The 15,821-nt window shown below is 54.9% G+C and overlaps 2 protein-coding genes across 3 annotated transcripts in view; both read right to left on the reverse strand.

Moving 5' to 3' along the window:
• Positions 1-1,740: 1,740 nt before the first annotated feature.
• On the reverse strand, positions 1,741-9,411 carry SLC29A3 (solute carrier family 29 member 3). Its single transcript, XM_086752373.1, has 6 exons — positions 9,341-9,411; positions 8,693-8,953; positions 4,979-5,061; positions 4,155-4,381; positions 2,876-3,038; positions 1,741-2,501 (listed from the first exon to the last, which is right to left on the reverse strand). The coding sequence occupies exons 2-6, from the start codon at positions 8,939-8,941 to the stop codon at positions 1,835-1,837; spliced, it is 1,389 nt and encodes a 462-aa protein (XP_086608499.1). The 5' UTR covers positions 8,942-8,953; positions 9,341-9,411; the 3' UTR covers positions 1,741-1,834.
• A 2,563-nt stretch (positions 9,412-11,974) lies between these two features.
• UNC5B (unc-5 netrin receptor B) overlaps positions 11,975-15,821 on the reverse strand; it is a 45,795-nt gene continuing 41,948 nt past the window's right edge. For both annotated transcript variants that reach the window (XM_086752364.1, XM_086752362.1), the window contains 3 exons: positions 15,473-15,637; positions 15,198-15,382; positions 11,975-14,733 (listed from right to left, as the gene is read on the reverse strand). In XM_086752364.1, the coding sequence (XP_086608490.1) occupies positions 14,568-14,733; positions 15,198-15,382; positions 15,473-15,637 (516 nt within the window). In that variant the 3' untranslated portion in view covers positions 11,975-14,567. The remainder of the gene's footprint in view (positions 14,734-15,197; positions 15,383-15,472; positions 15,638-15,821) is intronic.

A 15,821-nucleotide genomic window follows, 5' to 3' on the forward strand; every position in this document is an offset into this window, starting at 1 on the left:
AAGAGTAATCACTCCAGACACCAGCAGTGGAAAAGTATCAAGAATTAACTTTATTAGCAACAGTACCAGATAACTAAGTTCTGTCTCAAGAGGTATTTGGTCCGTAACTGGAGGGAGAGGACAAACAGAGGTGCAAAATAGTCAGCGAATGAGCAGAACTTCATCAAACCTGGGATCGGCTGAAAAACGTATGGGTTGAGGAGAGCAGACCACGCGGCAGGCACTCAAGTGGGAAGCATCAAAGGCCACAAAGAGACACTTTGGTTGCCAGCACGAGGTTAGCTTGAGATTTTTTTCAGCCACGACCAACTACCGCATTGCTCCAAGCAACGCTCCAGCCGGCCGGCCAGCATCTCCACCCTCAGCCCTCGGGCTGCCCTTCATCTGAGGTGGACCTTCACCTGGGTCAACGTTGGCCAAAGCAGTCCTCAGCCAAGCGTCGGAGGCTGAAGGGCTGCAAACCCACCGAAGCCAGAGGTTGAAGAGCCCGCACGTGCAAAGTCGCGTGCCGTAAAGCTGCTCCACGGCACTGCACGCCCCGTAAATTTTCCACTCGTATCTGGGTTTTATGTTTAAATAAAAATCAACCATAAAGCAAAACTGCGTGTGCACTGCCAATGGGCCCAAACTAAACCCTGGAAAGGATCAAAAACCAACACCCACCAAGCCTACGTGTGGCCCCATGGCCACCATCGATCTTGCTGTTCTCCCAGCAAAGCCAGGGGACAAAGGACCAGCCCCGCGTCCTCCCGCTCGCTACCCACCACAGCCAGCACAGGAGACGGCCTGGCAACCCAGACCAGCAGCATTCCGTTAAATACAACCACGGCATTTAGTCCAGGCTGTATTTCTATCCAGAAGTTGAAGTGACTTTAAAAGCCAGTCCCCTTTGGGTGGGCCGTATTTTTGGGTGTCACAGTAGCTCACCCCCTCTCTGAAAACATCTGGAGACCATATGCCGCCTGCCTACATCAATTAATCGCCTTTCTGCTGCGAACGTCACGCCAGAGCCTCTCCAACACCTCTCCCTGGCTTTTTGTAGACCTTGCTCAATGCAGACTAAAGGTCCAGCTTAGGTTAGGACCACCGAGCACTTCGCTTTCCTTGGGGTTCAGCTGCAGACAGGTACAGTAGTGTCCCCAACGGTCACAGCAGGAGTAACGGTCTCAGGCTGGCCACGGCACCATGCTGGGGGGTGGATGATCCCTCAATTCAATCTTATCTGAAAAAATGACATCAAGCAGAAGTCCAAGCGGAGAGGTTTCCCTTACATGTGCTTTTTTTTTTTTTTTTTTTTGGTGGCAGGAATGTTTGAAATGCCCCCAAACGGTGCCCTGCTCCCTGGTGCGGCTGTGATCCGCTCCCTAAGCTCACCGAAAGCTGCTCCAGGGCTCAATCCCTTTTTTAGCCCAACGCCACCCTCACAGCTTGGCGAAGGGGGATCCAGGTCCGAGACCACCAAAAACACCACGGGGCTAAACTCGTCACAATGAACGAGCAAAACAGTTTAAAACCAGCACGGTGGCACGAGCAAGCCCCCCTTGCCCATTGGCACTGGGGCGAGGGACAGGTTTCCCTGTGTCCCCCGGTGCTTCCCTGAGCTCCCCGGGGAGGACGAGGTGCTTTTGGTCCCTTTGCTGGAGCTGGGGTCCGACGGGACCTCCCAAGCACAGGGGACACTCCTTCCCAGAAGGAGGACTTTCCCCCTGGATGCAACCCCCCCCACCCAAGACAGGCAGCTTGCCCCAAAACCGTGGCGTGCCTGGCTTTTTTTGGGGGAAACAAAACCGAAATACCTGACAGCAGCACCGCGAATCAAGGGCGTCCGCTCCCGCTACACGAGGTGGACAATGAGAACGGAGCAGGCGGAGCCCACGGCCAGCCCCAGCACCAGGTAAAACGTCATCACCACCCCTGCTGCCTCGGCCAGCTCTTTCGGCACAATTTTGGGGCCGTAGACCATGACCAGCGTCCCCAGGTAGCCGTTGCTCAGCCCCACCAGCACCGTGAAGACCACCGGGTAGAGGTCTCGGTTGAAGACCACCTTCTGGATGTGAGCCCGGGGTTGGTAGTTGCTGAGGATGAAGAGAGGGAGGAAGACAGTCCTGAGGAGGACGAGGGCGGGAAGCAGCTTGCTCTTGGGACCGGGCACCTGGATCCAGGCGGTGATCTGCCTCCCGCACCAGTCGGCGAAGTTGTACAGGAGGAAACTGGTGAGGGGCGCAAAGTACTTGGTGCTCCACAGGCTTCCCGAGGACTTGCTGACCGACTCGATGTTGGAGGAGAGAGACGGGAAGATGATGATGGAGACGAAGAAGACGTAGAAGAGGCAGAAGCCGAGGAGGGCGGTCTTCTGCAGGATGGGGCGGAGCGGGGGGATGCCAGTGCTTTTTGCGAGGAAGGAGGCATCTGCGGTGCCTCCTGGCTCTGCCTCGTCCTCCGCGGAGCTGTCGTGCGGCACGGTGGCCCGAGACGAGCTCTCCTGGCCGCTCATGTAATACCTGGAAAAAGAGAGGGAGGGAGATTATTGGCCAAGTTTGTCAGTGGGGAACTCAAACTGAGATTTGAAGAGAGAGTATTTTGGAAACTCCTGCGTCAGCACCCCTCTCCCCCTCGGGGAGGCTTGCCAGAAACTCAGCACGCGCCAGGGCGGACGCCTGGTTTCGGCCTGTGGTTTTGGTCAAATGGGGAAGCGCAGCCGGCGGGGGCACAGCGCCAGAAATGCAGAGCACGGGGTGCGGGGTGGGATGCCGGGGGGGTGACAGAGCACAGTAAGCGTCACATGGGTCCCCCCAGCAAGCCCGCTCGGCATCAACAGCAGCAAACCCTCCCGACCCGTTTTTGCAGGACACCTGTGGCAGGCTGGTGCACACACCTGGAGTACTCCAGCCTGGGAAGGAGGAGGTAGACCATGATGCAGACGACGATGAAGATGTCAGCGGTGAGGAAGTAGGCCAGGGCGCTGTCCGTAACATCGGCCGCTGCCGCCAGGTCAATCACGGAGGCGACGGCGCTGATCGTGCCGCCCATGGCCTGACCTGCGCGGGGGACCGGAGAGGCAGAGCTCAGCGCCAGCCTGACCGCGACGGGCGCAGGTGAGGGACAATGAGGTGGCAGAGGGCAACCCAGAGCACCTCCAGCGAGGAGGACTTCGATGCAGAGAACCCAGAAAGAGCAGCATCCTCTTCTTCTTAACACCTCCTGGCATGCAGAAACCCCGCATGGGAAGCAGCTCATCCCCCTGCCCCACACCCCGGTTCCCAAACCCAGCTCAGGGTGCAGCTGCACACACCGCCTCATCTCCACTTCCACACCTCACTCCACTTGTGGGGCTGCGTCACAGCCCAGGTCCCATCCTGCGCACCCTTCCAACACAGCCACAGCGCTGCCCAAGGCTCAGGATGGGACCCGACCTGCTGGGCTTGCATGTGCTGAGTCCTACAGAGAAGGTCTAAACCCGGCCCAAAGCCTAAACCTGGCTTTGCACCGGCACACGTATAACCACCTCTCTTCTTCCCTCCCTCAGATGGGAATTCAAGCCACCAGTAACAGGCGTGCCTTCACGGGGATGTGGTGATTTCCTCCTGTCTCAGCCCCAGGAAAACTTCTCCATCTTGATTCTTTTTTCCCCTCTCCCCTCTTGGTTTGTCAGCTGTTTCACAGCACATTTATAACATTATCAAACCTCCAGGGAGCTCATCACTCATGGAAACGCACCGAAATGCTGAACAGAAAGAAGGAAACTTCAACAAAGTTGAAGATTCCTCCAGCTGCAAAGAGGGGAGCTGAAGGACGTATCTCCTTCTCCCTTTCTCCCAGCACAGAACAAATAACCAAGGCAAGCCATCGCACCGGCTGGAGCTGCGCTGCAGGGTGTTGGCCCAGCGGGCAGGGACGGTGAAGGACCACCACTCTCCTCGTCTCTGCTGAGCCCTCAGTGCTCTGGGTTACGGGTATTTACAGAAACGAGAGCGCCGGCTCATGTGACCCAGCATGTTTCTCCTTCAGCAACTTCCCTTTATCTTTAAGGCAAAGTTAAGTTTCTAAAATAAACCCCATGTGACGAAACACCAGATGCAGGAGGGAAAGAAAACTAACCACAGAAAACCCAAGAGCACGATCCCACCGGCACGGCGCGGCTGAGGGACACCAACCCGAGATCAGCGCCTGCAAGTTCCTCATGGGGAAGCGGCTGCTGAGGCCGAAGATGCTGCTGCTGAAGACGGTCGAGGCGCTGCTGACGATGACTACGCAGCCGATGGTGAGGGCAAAGAAGTGGGTGGTCCAGGTGGAGGTGTCAACCTTGACCAGCACCGTGATCACCAGGAAGACGGCCAGCATGATGAACAGGGAGGACAGGATCCGCACGCTGGCAGGGACCCTAGGAGCAAGGCGAAGGAGAGACGTGAATGCAGAAGACACCAACTGCTCTGCTGCGAGAAGGATCAAAGAAAATAAAGGTGGGGGGAGATGAGGAATAAAAAATAATGACTTTTTGCAGAAGCCTTTAGATGTTAACTCTGTGATTTCTACTTTTGCCATCAGTAGGACTAAGTCTGTAAGTCCCATCAAGCCGTAAATCACAGACTGGTTTGGGTGGGAAGAGACCTTCAAAGCCCATCCAGTCCAACCCCCCTGCTCAGAGCCCCGGCCAACCTGGCCTGGAATGTTTCCAGGGATGGGGCAACGTCCAGCAGCAGTGATAAAGCCTGCCAAGGCGCAAGTAACGCCATCTCCAGGCACAGGGAGGAGGGTGTTTCACCCCGCTTCATCTCAGCCGGCTGCAACTCAGGCAGGGGCAGACGAGGGGGATTTGGCCGCACAGGGAGGCTGTGCTCACAATGCCCTGTGGCTTCCCCCCCCGGAGAAGCGGAGGCTGAGCCGGGAGCCAGGGCTGAAGCCGGAGAAAAGCAGGAGCGACGCAGGCGTAGCCAGGGAGAGCCGCAGCTAACGGACTCGGGAACAGAGCAGCACTTACTTGTTGACGAGCAAGAAGTTTCCAATCAGGCACAGCACTGAGGGCACGGTCGAAGCGATGGAGATGTAACTCTCAAAGAAGTCCTGCCAGAAAACAAACAAAAAAAAGGTAGAGGGGAACGACACATGAATTTCAGGTCCTAAATACGGCATGACACAGCATGCATGGGGAGTCATGAGGTAGGCGTCCACCTTGTCACATTGTAGCACGTGCTGTGAAGCTGCTTGGGACAACAGGCAAAGGGAACGGGTGATGGAAACCATCCCGGGGCTGTCTCGTCCCACCACAGCCCTGGGATATTTCAGGAAATGAGGGACGTAAATTCAGAAGCACAAATGGTGAAGGAGACACCTGCCTTACTGCTGGTGCTGGCCCCACGGGGCGGCACCTGAAATAAGGAGGTCTGAACTTCTCCTGCTTGCATCCCGGACAAACGCCCTGAACATTTTACCGTACCAGAGCTCCGTGAGGGCTGGTTTTTATAAACCGGGACACAAAACCATTAATATGATTAGCTAACTGCCTCGAAAGCCCAACCTGTACACCCCTCTCCACGTGAAGCAACCAGGACACCACGCGTGAGAACGTGCTCGAGCAAAAGCAGGGCGGGTGGGGACATAGGGACATTATTTTCCCCTCCTGGTCTTCCTCACTCCGCGCACAAAACTCACGGAAAAACTCCACCGAGACTCAACGCGCGTGTACTCCAGGGACTCATGCATCACCCGAGCGAGTTGGCTGCGGCGTCAGTCAATATTCACCAGCCCGTCTCTCGCGCAGAGGTCAGGCTGGGCACGCAGAAAGCAATAACCACGGCAGAGAGAGAGAGATTTCTCTGCCAAGATTGCGGCCAAACACTTACATTTTCAATCCATTTCATATAGTACGCTGTTAAAGCGTATCTGCTCCATCCCCCGCCCTGCAGGTGCTTAATCCCTCGTTTTTTTTCTGTGGGAATCTCAGCCAGCAGGTAGGACGACGCTCGCGAAGAGGATGACCTAACTACCCACCGCCATCACGCTGGGCTTTCATTTTCTGCAGTTACCCAGCTACAGAGACGGGGGCCACGTCACATCCGAGCATGAGAAGGCGCTTGGCACATTTTCTCTGCACAGTACATTTTTTTTTTTTGGGGCAGCTTTGCGTCGTAGTCTTTTAATCAGTTCACAAGCAAGTTCGTTTATCCTTCCCTATCAGGAGCTTTACTGCAAGCGACGGGAAATCTAATAATCACTCCTAGAGGATCCATCCAGACGGAGATGTAAATGCCTGCGCTTACGGCATCGGCTCGGCCAAGCAGGAGGCCCAAAGCTCTACGGCCATGTGATGAATTGTAGGAGGAAAGACAAAGCAAGATGCAAAGCTGGCTGCTAAAACTAAGACGTATTTACCAGCCTACTTAAACCAAACCCTCAAACCAGCCCAGGGATATTTAATATACTTCCAAATTAATTCTCTTTTCCTTTTGGGGAGGAATAAAAGCCTTCATAACGCTTTCCACCGAGCAGAAGTTTGCTTGAAGTAATCCAGCAGAGATGCTGCACTGCCAGCACCCCAGGGAAATGTTGCCTGGCTCCCAGCAAACGTGCTCACACCGGTGGTGGGCAGAGAACCGGGGAAGTATTTAAGAAACCGAGAAACCTGCACTGCACTAGGAAATTTTACCCTGCCTTAGCCACCACCAAGCCCTGCTGGAGAAGAAAAGCCAAGTACGAAGGTTTCAGTTGCTGTCGTTCCCACCCACCACAGACATGCTTTCAGAGCAAGTTTTTGGCTACTCAAGGCACACCTAGTTGTTCTCCCCTCCCTGACCGGTGGGCTCATCGCCTCCACGCACTCTTTGTTCACAAGAGCTGAGCTCCCTAGGGCTGATGTGGTTTTAGAGGAGAAATGCAAATGCTGAAAGACTGTCACCCCCTTCCTGGCTAATAACAAACAACAAGAACAATCCCCAAAGCAAAGCTGGCATCTTCCTCCCCGCCCAAAGCCTCCTTCCTCCCACCTCCGTCTCCCTTGTGGGCAGGTGTCATCCCTCAGCCACGGAGGCGAGGTAGAAAACGGAGGTGTCTGACCCAGCGTCTTCAAACGCGCTGCCGCGATGCGCAGAGCACACTCAGTACTTTAAAAAAAAAAAAAACCCCAAACAAGAGCAAAGCATCGCAGGGGCAAACAAGTCACCGGTGTTGGCCGGTGCTGCCCAGATGCTTTTGCATAGTGGTTTTTATTCTGCTCCAACCTGGACTTGGCAGCTGGGCTCCTGTCGAGCTGGAAAAGCAATCCAAGCCCACGGTGGTGGCTGAAGGCACCGGAGCGTTACCTGGAGCAGGGGGGCATGAAATTACCAGCAGCGAGCAGGTTGAAGCCAAGAGCAGGCTGCCAGTCGCAGGCGCGTGTTTCCGGAGTCGAGCTCTGCTTGTAGGTAAGTCGTCCCAGGGCAAAAACGGGGCCGACCGGTTTATTTTCGGTCAGACTCGACTGCCACGGAAAAGCCAGGTTGCTTTTCACCAGAGGAAGTAGAAAGCATTTCACCACAGCCATAGAAGAAAGAGGAAAGTGTCCCCTCTTTGCTAGCACAGGGGCAGCCTATTTATTTGTGATCTTTGGGTACCACGGGGGCTTGGTCTTCATCTGTTTAATCCACCGGTGTCTTCATTTACACCAGTACACCGGTACTTCAGCGTCCTGGCACCAAACGCTCTGCTTCCTCCCCAGCAAAAACACAGCCAGCTTAACAACTGTTAAAATTAAAACAGCGCTGGTGCGAGAAATCAGAGAGAAAGCGTGGGTGTCGTGCCTGGCTCTGTGTTTATATAAAAATAAAATGTGCCCAAACCACCTGAACGAGCTCGGCAACAGGAGGAGGACGCGACGCTTTTTCTAGCCGCAAAGAAACGGCATTGCTTTGTCAAGGGGACGCAGGGAAATCATCTTGCCAGGGCAGGAGGAGCAAGAGAGAGCAGCTTTTTTGGGGGAGAAAAAGAGAGGCCGTCGAGCCTGGCACCCCAAGGCCGGCTCATCAATCGCCTCGTGACAAGCTCCTCGTCCCATCTGCCGAAAGCCAGATGTTTATCGCCGCAAGGAGATACTCCGGTCACGCCTGCCAGATCTTGAAGGAAAAGCACTAAAGCATCCGGGGGGCTTGAGACTATCGCAAGCCATGCGCTCCAGGGCTGGTGCTCCTGCAAAGCCCTGCTGCCACCTCCGAAGGACGCGCTGCACCAGTCCATGCAAGGGAGGAAACGCCTAAAAACATGTCTGATGCCTCAACACGGAGCCAGAAGTTCAGGGCAATTTATCTCCCAGCTCGCAGGGAGTTGTGGCAGAATCCGGCTGGAAAAGCACAGAGCCCCGCAGGGCTCGGGAGCTCACCAAGCACAACATTCAATCAGATTTTTACCTTGCACCATAAAAATTGTCCTAAGAGTCAGCCTTGCTTGCGGGGCAGGTTAAGCCAAGTTTTTTAAATGCATCTTAAACCTCAGCACTTCAAATAAAGGTAAAATACAGACTCTGAAGCACTGTGCCTTTTACTTTTAAGCATCTTTCTTGCAACTATTTGTGCTCCCCAAATAAACCCTTGTCCCTAGTTTGCAGCAGCCATCCCTAGAGGATGTTCACCCACTTTTTGAGGAAGTACAAGGGGAAAAGAGCAGGTAAGGAAGGAAATCAGCTTTTTTTTTTTTTTTTTGCCTGCCTCGAAAGCAGCACGCTCACCCGCAGATCTGCCGCTGCCTGTCCCGCCGGCCCTGCCTCATATGAGCAGTTTTGCAGCTTGTAGGTCCAGTAGTGCTTCGCCGTGATGAAAAAATTCCAGGGCAGCAGGGACCCGATGCCCAGCAAGAAAAAAATGACATAGGCCCCGTGGAAGTGGTCGCTTGGCTTTCGCCGGCTGTATCCGTTGGCCGACGGCTCGTCGATCAGGGGCTCCTCGTCCAGGGGAAAGCTGCCGGCCGCTGGGTGCATGGCGTGGGCAGGCTGCAAAAAAAAAAAAAACCAACCACAAAACCAGAATTTAAAAAGATATTCTCACGTGAGGGGCGCAAACTATCGGTCACAGGCTCGGCGTGGGGACAGCCGGCTCCTCGAAAGGCGTGGGCGAAGGGACGCGAGCACGCGGCAGGGCCTTCCCACCCGCCCTTAATAATTAACTTGTCCCCTTTGCAGGGCACCTCAGCACTGCAAAATAAATAAAAATTAACAGCTTGTCAGCCTACCAGGCCGGCCTGTAAACCAGTTTAAGGCCAGCAGGCTTTCTAAAGCGACTCGTAAACCAAGGCAACACCACCAGGCTTTGCGGCCCGGCTTTGTAAACTAATAGAACATAAAAAAAAAAAAAAAAAAAAAAAAAGACTCGTAAACTACCAAGGTAAGGCCGGCGGGCTTTGTAAGGCCGGCCTAAAAGGGAGGCGTCGACAGCCGGCTGTGCCAAACCGAAGGAGCTCGGCAGCGCCAGGCCCTCTGCCAGGCGGCCCCGGAACGCTCGGCAGGGGAAAGGGCCGCCCCAAGCGCGGGGGGGGCGGGAAAGAGGGGAACACCGGAAATCGGAGGTTTCGATTTAAAAAAAAAAAAAAGCTAAATTTTCGGGGAGGGAGAAGGGCAGCATCCCTCCGTGCATCCCTCCCGCGTCCCCCACAGCCCCGCAGCACTCACCGGGGCCCCGCAGCCGGCCCCGGAAGGCAGCAGCCCGGGTTCGGCCTCCCCGCCCGCCCCCTGCGCCGCCCACAAACCCTTCCCCCCGCCCCGCCCTTTTTTCCCCTGTGGGTGAATTTCACCGTAAATCTGTCGATTTCCCCCAAACTACACCCACGTGGGGGAAGAAAACGTCATTAGCTTTCTCTCTCCCCTCTCCCCACACTCTCTTCTTTCCCATTTCCTTCCCCAAGGATGGGTTTGGCTCCTCGGCCCCCAGAGTTTTGTCTCTTGCGTTTCCAGTTGTTTGACTTCACCCTTCCCCATCTCCAGGAGCTGAGATAATTCTAGTCCAACATGGATCTCTTCCTTGATTTTTCCTCCATTTTATGCATATCTTCCTTCAGCAAAGCCAAATAGGCTCCATTTTCTTTTACAAAAGGCCCCAAGATAGAATCATGGAATCACAGAAGGGTTTGGGTGGGAAAGAACCTTCAAAGCCCATCCAGTCCAAGTTCCCTGCAAGGAGCAGGGACGTTTCCAACCAGATCACTTCAGCCACCCAGATGTCAAAACAACCCAAGACAGACACATTTTCTATTTTTTTTTTTCCCCCCTCTTTCACAAGCACACAAGCAGAAGCACGCGACCAACCCCACTGGCGACGCGCTGAAACAGAAAGGCTTTAGAGGAGCGCGTGGGTTTCTCTCCAGAGGTTTTTCTCCTTGAGATTTTCATCTGCCTTGACATGCCAGGCTGGAAAAGCACCTGTGGAGACGGCAGAGCCTCTCCGAGTCGGTAACCCATCAGCTTAGAGGGATTCGCCTGATATTTCTGACCTGCTGCCGTCTATCATGTCAAAAAACCCGCTGCCGGAGAAGAGCCTCAGATCGCATCAGCACAAGGGACCGTGACAGCCGAGCGGGGTAAACAAAGCCAAGCCGCACTTAACCGAAGCCGTGACGGCCCCTCCGGTCAATATTACCAACGCTCCAGAGACCCTCCGCAACGCAGACCCCCGCGTCGGCGCAGCGCAGATTTTTAGGGACACCTCTGTGCTCAAAGCAGGGTTCAGGCTGCTTCCCCTCCAGCCCAGCCACAGAGCCCAGCACGGCTTGGGAGCTGTGGCGGAGCAGAGAGGGTTTAATGGTTATCCCAAAGGAATACCGGGCATCCCATGGTGCTGCTTGCCCTCACCGCACCGGAGGCGGCACAGGGCAAAAGGCGTGTAAGTAATGGTTAAGAGATTAAAGAGATTGAAATTTGTTAACCAGGACCTCCAGAGCAGCTCCCCCACCCCTCGGTACAGCTTGCTGCCATACGGAGCGGCTCACGGGAAGCGAATTGCAAAATCCAGCGGGACTGGCCCAAAGGAAATTTCCTAAACACACAATAGAAAAGTCAAAGAGACCCTGATGTGGGCTGCTCCAGTGCTTCCGGGCATCCCCTCTCCAGCAGAATAAATCTGCCAACACTTAGCAATGGCACGGCCGTCACTTTCGAACCTGTCACGGGGACTGAATTCAATAAATCAACCGCAGAGAAGATTTGGGCCAGCTTAAATTTAAGAGGAATGAGCGAGCTGAGTGTTTCAGGGTCAAAGCTATCCACAGATTTGGGCCCTTGGAAAGACGAGTTCGTGGAAAAGGTGCTTGCTGAAAGCAGCTTGGGAATTAATATGCAAAGAAAAGAAAAGGCTATCACTTCTGAGACGGTATCTGCCTCAGCATCAGACTGGAAAGCCCAGCTGGGAGGGTTTTGCATCTTTGCATGGCTATAATTGCTGCGGTGACCGGGTGGCATTTTTTCCCCCCATTTCTGGAAAGGAGAATGTGGCCATCTCCTCCTGGCACCTCATCCCCACCAGCCGGAGCGATGGGACTGAGGCGGGGGAGCAAGGTGGGGGTTGGAGGACAGGGACGCCCAAGTCACAGATTGCAGGTCCGTGTCCTGTACCCCCCCTCCCAAATTAAGCACCCTGGTCCTGGTCCTTGCTGGAAGGGACATCACTGTCTGCAGGGCTGGCAGATATCCCTCGGGGAAGGAAAGGAATTGCTGGAGACGGTGGCTTAGCCCACAGAGACACAGTTGTAGCGCTCGTCTCCTGCCTTGTAATCACCCATGCAAGTCCAAAACAACCCATAAATCAACCGCGGCAGCTTACCTCCCTTAGGGACTCCGGCAGCAACATCCTCCCGCTGCCAGCGCTGGCATTCCTGCAGCATCCAACCCAAAAACGGGTGGGAGAGACGCTGTCGGGGATCCCCACGCTGCTGCCGCTGCTGGAGCTGGACCCGCATCCCGGCAGATGCTAAACCCAGCAGGAACCGGTGAGTGATGAACATGAGAGGAGCCAGCAGATTGTTTCTTTTTTTTTTTTTTTTTATTAGACTAGGAAATATAATTTATTGCATAAAAATTAATTTGTTACAATAGGAATGCTAAACTTTATTTACAGTTCTTTAGTTTACAGAATAAACAGATGCGGTTTCAGAGGATGCCACCAGGCCCATCCCCTGGACGTATAAATACGGAAACGGATTGCGGAGCAAGAGACGGACACCGCCAGCACGACACGGACCACGGGTTTGCCTCTGCCAAAACGCCCGGTTGGAGAAACCCCCCCCGGTCACAGAGGGCTCCTAGGGAGCTGCCACAGGCGCTCAGAGATCCAGGGTGGGGGGAAAACCCTACCTCCCCCCCAACCCTGCTCCCAACGCAGGTTCCCTGGTCTGAAAAATGGGGAGGAACCCCGCAAACACGCACCTCGCTGGAGGTGCAGGTGGCTGCTGCCCACCAAAAGGAAGGAGAAGACGAACACGGATGGATGGGGATGGGGGCAGAGGCACCCGCGGGTGGAACAGATGGATGGACGGAGTGATCCGTGAACTAGACACAGCGAGAGAGTGCCAGCGAGAGAGATTCAGCCGCGACCCGAAAGAAGAGCAGCTCATCTCACGGAGAGCACTGCGGCGCTGAGAAAGGAGCCCTATAAAATGCCAGCAGCTGCTTCCAGCCATCAATTCTTCATTTCTTTCCAAATTTGCTTATTCCCCCCCCCCGGCTCAGGGACAGGGTCTCAAAAATAAGATGCTGAAGCATAACCTAAAGGACAGATAAAACCCTTCCACAGCATGACACAGGAGTTCACCCAGCAGAAGTCTTCCCACCCAGTGCAAAGGAAAAATCACCTTCTCCCACAGCCTTGGAAAGCCAACAAGAAACGACCCCCGGAGACCGCGAAACACAATGGGGAGCTGCTCGACGCGTTCAGTCACTGCTTCCGGAGCTGCCGAGAGGAATCAAACCCGAGTCCCAGCAATACTGAATATTCCTCCTGAAGGCGACGCTCTCGCTGGCGGCACGGCTCCCGGAGTTTGCTCCGGTCCCCGGGACTGGGACACGGCGCGCCGCAGCCCGAAGCAGTACCTGCTCTTAATACTTCCGCCGACGGAGAATCCACAGCCTTGCCCTGTGATCTAGTCTAATCCCGAGCTTACCACCCCCTTCCTATTTTCTTTTTTTTAAAAAAACAGACACATTTCTAAGATATAGCACTCATAGAGTCACTATTTCTACCTGCAGGCAATCTACAATTTTTACCCTTCATTGAGACACCGTATCTTTGTGAGGAACATCATTCCTGCCTACCCCTTGATGACTTTCCATTTATCCCACTTCATCATAAAAACTCAACTACAGGTCAAAAAAAGGAGCTGCAATGCGAGGACGGAAACCTGATCGCCATTTATAATGCCGTCCCTCGCATGAAAACGCTCGGCCTGGCTCGCAGCTTGGAGATACTTAGGTCTCCCTCCCCAAATCCTCACCGGAATACTGCATCAAAAACCGGGCGCGAGCGCACGGACCCAAGACCGACGCGGTTTGCAAGGGGCCGGGTCCCTGCCCGCCAGCGCTCTGCTCTCCCCAGACCCCTCCGCGAGCTGCTCATTGCCTCCCTCCAACGCCAGGACCGAATTCTTTGGTTTGTACTGAAGTTATGTAAATGAAGGCGTAGTCGTCCTAAAAAGCTCCCCCAGACGATGCCGGGGAAGAATTTGTTAAAAATACCCATGTTTGGATTTACTCCCCAAACCCAAAACGCATGGCAGCATCCCGCATCCCTCCCTGCGGAGGGGGGGCGGAGAGGGACCCCTCGCTCCCCCCGGGGCGCTGCTGCCAGGGTAAGGGGAGTTTGCAAGTTAAAAAAAAAAAACCAAAAAAAAACCTTGGGGAGGGTCTCAGCTGGCCCTGAAGCAGAGGGGCGCAGAGGCACTTCACCCTACGGATTCCCCGGGGCTCCCGGGACATGTAAACGTGTTTTGCTCCGCTTGGATCGCACACTTTTCCTTACAAAAGTGTGTTCATCGAAATCTCTCTCTGCCACCCCGACCACAGCAACGCTCTTACTCTCACACACACACAAAAAAGATTTATAAATCTGTCTTTTTTGTCTTTTTTTTTTTTTTTTTAAAAAGGACTCATCCAAAGATCTGGATAATAAATTATTTGCGTTTCCTAAGAAACTTTTTTTTTTTCCTTTTTTCTTTCGTATTTGCCTTGTTAAGCTGTCTGAAGCTTTCGACAGAAGGAAGCCGCTCGCCTAAATTGTACTCATCTCTCCAATGCAGAAATGCTATTAAAGAAGGAGGAGAACCCAAACGAAGAAGGAGAAGGAAAGCCCCCATCCCGACTCGAGAAGCCCTAATTCCTCCCCACGCCACCGAGGAGGAGGAGGAAGGGGAATGCTGCGTAACACTTGAATTGCTTGTTAACGCTGAGGATGGGTCGCTAAGGCTGACAGCGATGCGGGGAGGGAGGGAGAAGCGACAGCCTCGGCCCCTTCCTCGCTCAGCCGCTGCCTGGGGCTGGATACGCCTCTCCCCGCCATCGGGGAAGGGTCCCCCCTCGGCGCCCCCCTGTTTCGTTCTCCCGGCTCGCCAGCCGCGGGGGAGCATCATCAGCAATCCCCTTCCGTGGCCATGACCACCAGCATCTCGCTCTTGCCCATCTCTTCTAAGGCACTGGCCAGGGTGTTGAGATCACCGTCGTCTTGGTGCTCGGCTTCCCACAAGTCCAGGAGCACCCCGGTGGGGCTGGCTTTGGTGGCAAAGTAGTTCAGGTACCTGCCAAGGGGAAGCAGAGAGGAGGTGCGGGTTGGCGCGGCGCCCTTCGGGGATGGAAGGCGGGAGGACGCCGGAGCAGCAAAAACCCGTTCGCGTCGTGAACGCCGACGGAAATGCCACAGCCCTCGGGACATCGTCTTCCGTTTTTACGCAGAGCTGGCATTCGCGCAAAAGCAACACAGGCTTTTGTTTTGCTGAAGCGACCCTCCCTTCCTTCGGTCCTCGGAGGTGAACCCAGGCAGGAACAGCACGACTGTGGTCCGAGAGAAGTAAGGACCAGTTCAAAGTGACCCAGGACCGTGGCACAGATGGATCCGTGGATGTAGGTGGGTGTAACTATCCAGAGCTATGTCCATTTTTATGGGTGGACTTAACTGGATCACTGCAGCAGGGAGGGAGCACGGAGCAAAGCCCACCCCCTGCCTAGGACACGGGAGGGGAAAGCAAAGCATGAGGAGACCCACCTGTCCATGGAAAGCTTCTGGGCGAGAAGTCTCCAGTCATTTCCCCTGGAGTTGGGAGCATCCAGGCTGTTGCAGATCTTCTGCCGGATGGAGAGGGGGATTTTGAAGGCGTAGGGTCCCAGCTGGGTGGTGCTGGTGGTGACACCGCTGTGGTGGGAGCGGAGGGTGTCGAAGGAGCTGCCGTGCTGCGAGGGGAAGGACGGGGCGAGATGTTGCAGCACAGAGCGGCTCCCGAGCCTGTCCCCTTGCTGTTCCCCCGCCTCCCCACCGCTCACCTCTCCCAGAGTGACGTGGAGCTGGAAGATCTGCCCTTCCCCTTCCACCTGCCGGACGCAGATCTTGCAGGTGAGCTCAGTAGAGGCCTGGCTGTACCTCTCTAGCGTGAAGGTGCAGTGCAGGGCTCGCTGGCTGCCGCTCCAGATGTGATAGAAGGGGATTTCCTGCAGACCACCAAAGCATGGGCTCAGCAAAGGCTCCAGCAGCTCCCTCGGGAGATCCCACCTCCTCCAGCCACCCCACGGGGATGAGATGGGACAGAGGGACCCCACAGACAAGCATCCCACCAGGAGAGACCAGAAAAGCAGCCCCTCTTCCTCCTCCATCCCTTTGGGAGACAGCTGTGGA

Source organism: Chlamydotis macqueenii, chromosome 7, assembly GCF_036417535.1.
Source record: "Chlamydotis macqueenii isolate bChlMac1 chromosome 7, bChlMac1.mat, whole genome shotgun sequence".
NCBI classification, from domain to species: domain Eukaryota; kingdom Metazoa; phylum Chordata; class Aves; order Otidiformes; family Otididae; genus Chlamydotis; species Chlamydotis macqueenii.

Coding starts and splice junctions, on each gene's coding strand:
- SLC29A3 (XM_086752373.1), bottom strand. CDS start 8,941: ATGCACCCAGCGGCCGGCAGCTTTCCCCTGGACGAGGAGCCCCTGATC. Junction 3,039..4,154: donor CTTGCAGGCGCTGATCTCGG/GTTGGTGTCCCT, acceptor TCCCCCGCGCAG/GTCAGGCCATGGGCGGCACG. Junction 2,502..2,875: donor CCCAGGCTGGAGTACTCCAG/GTGTGTGCACCA, acceptor CTCTTTTTCCAG/GTATTACATGAGCGGCCAGG.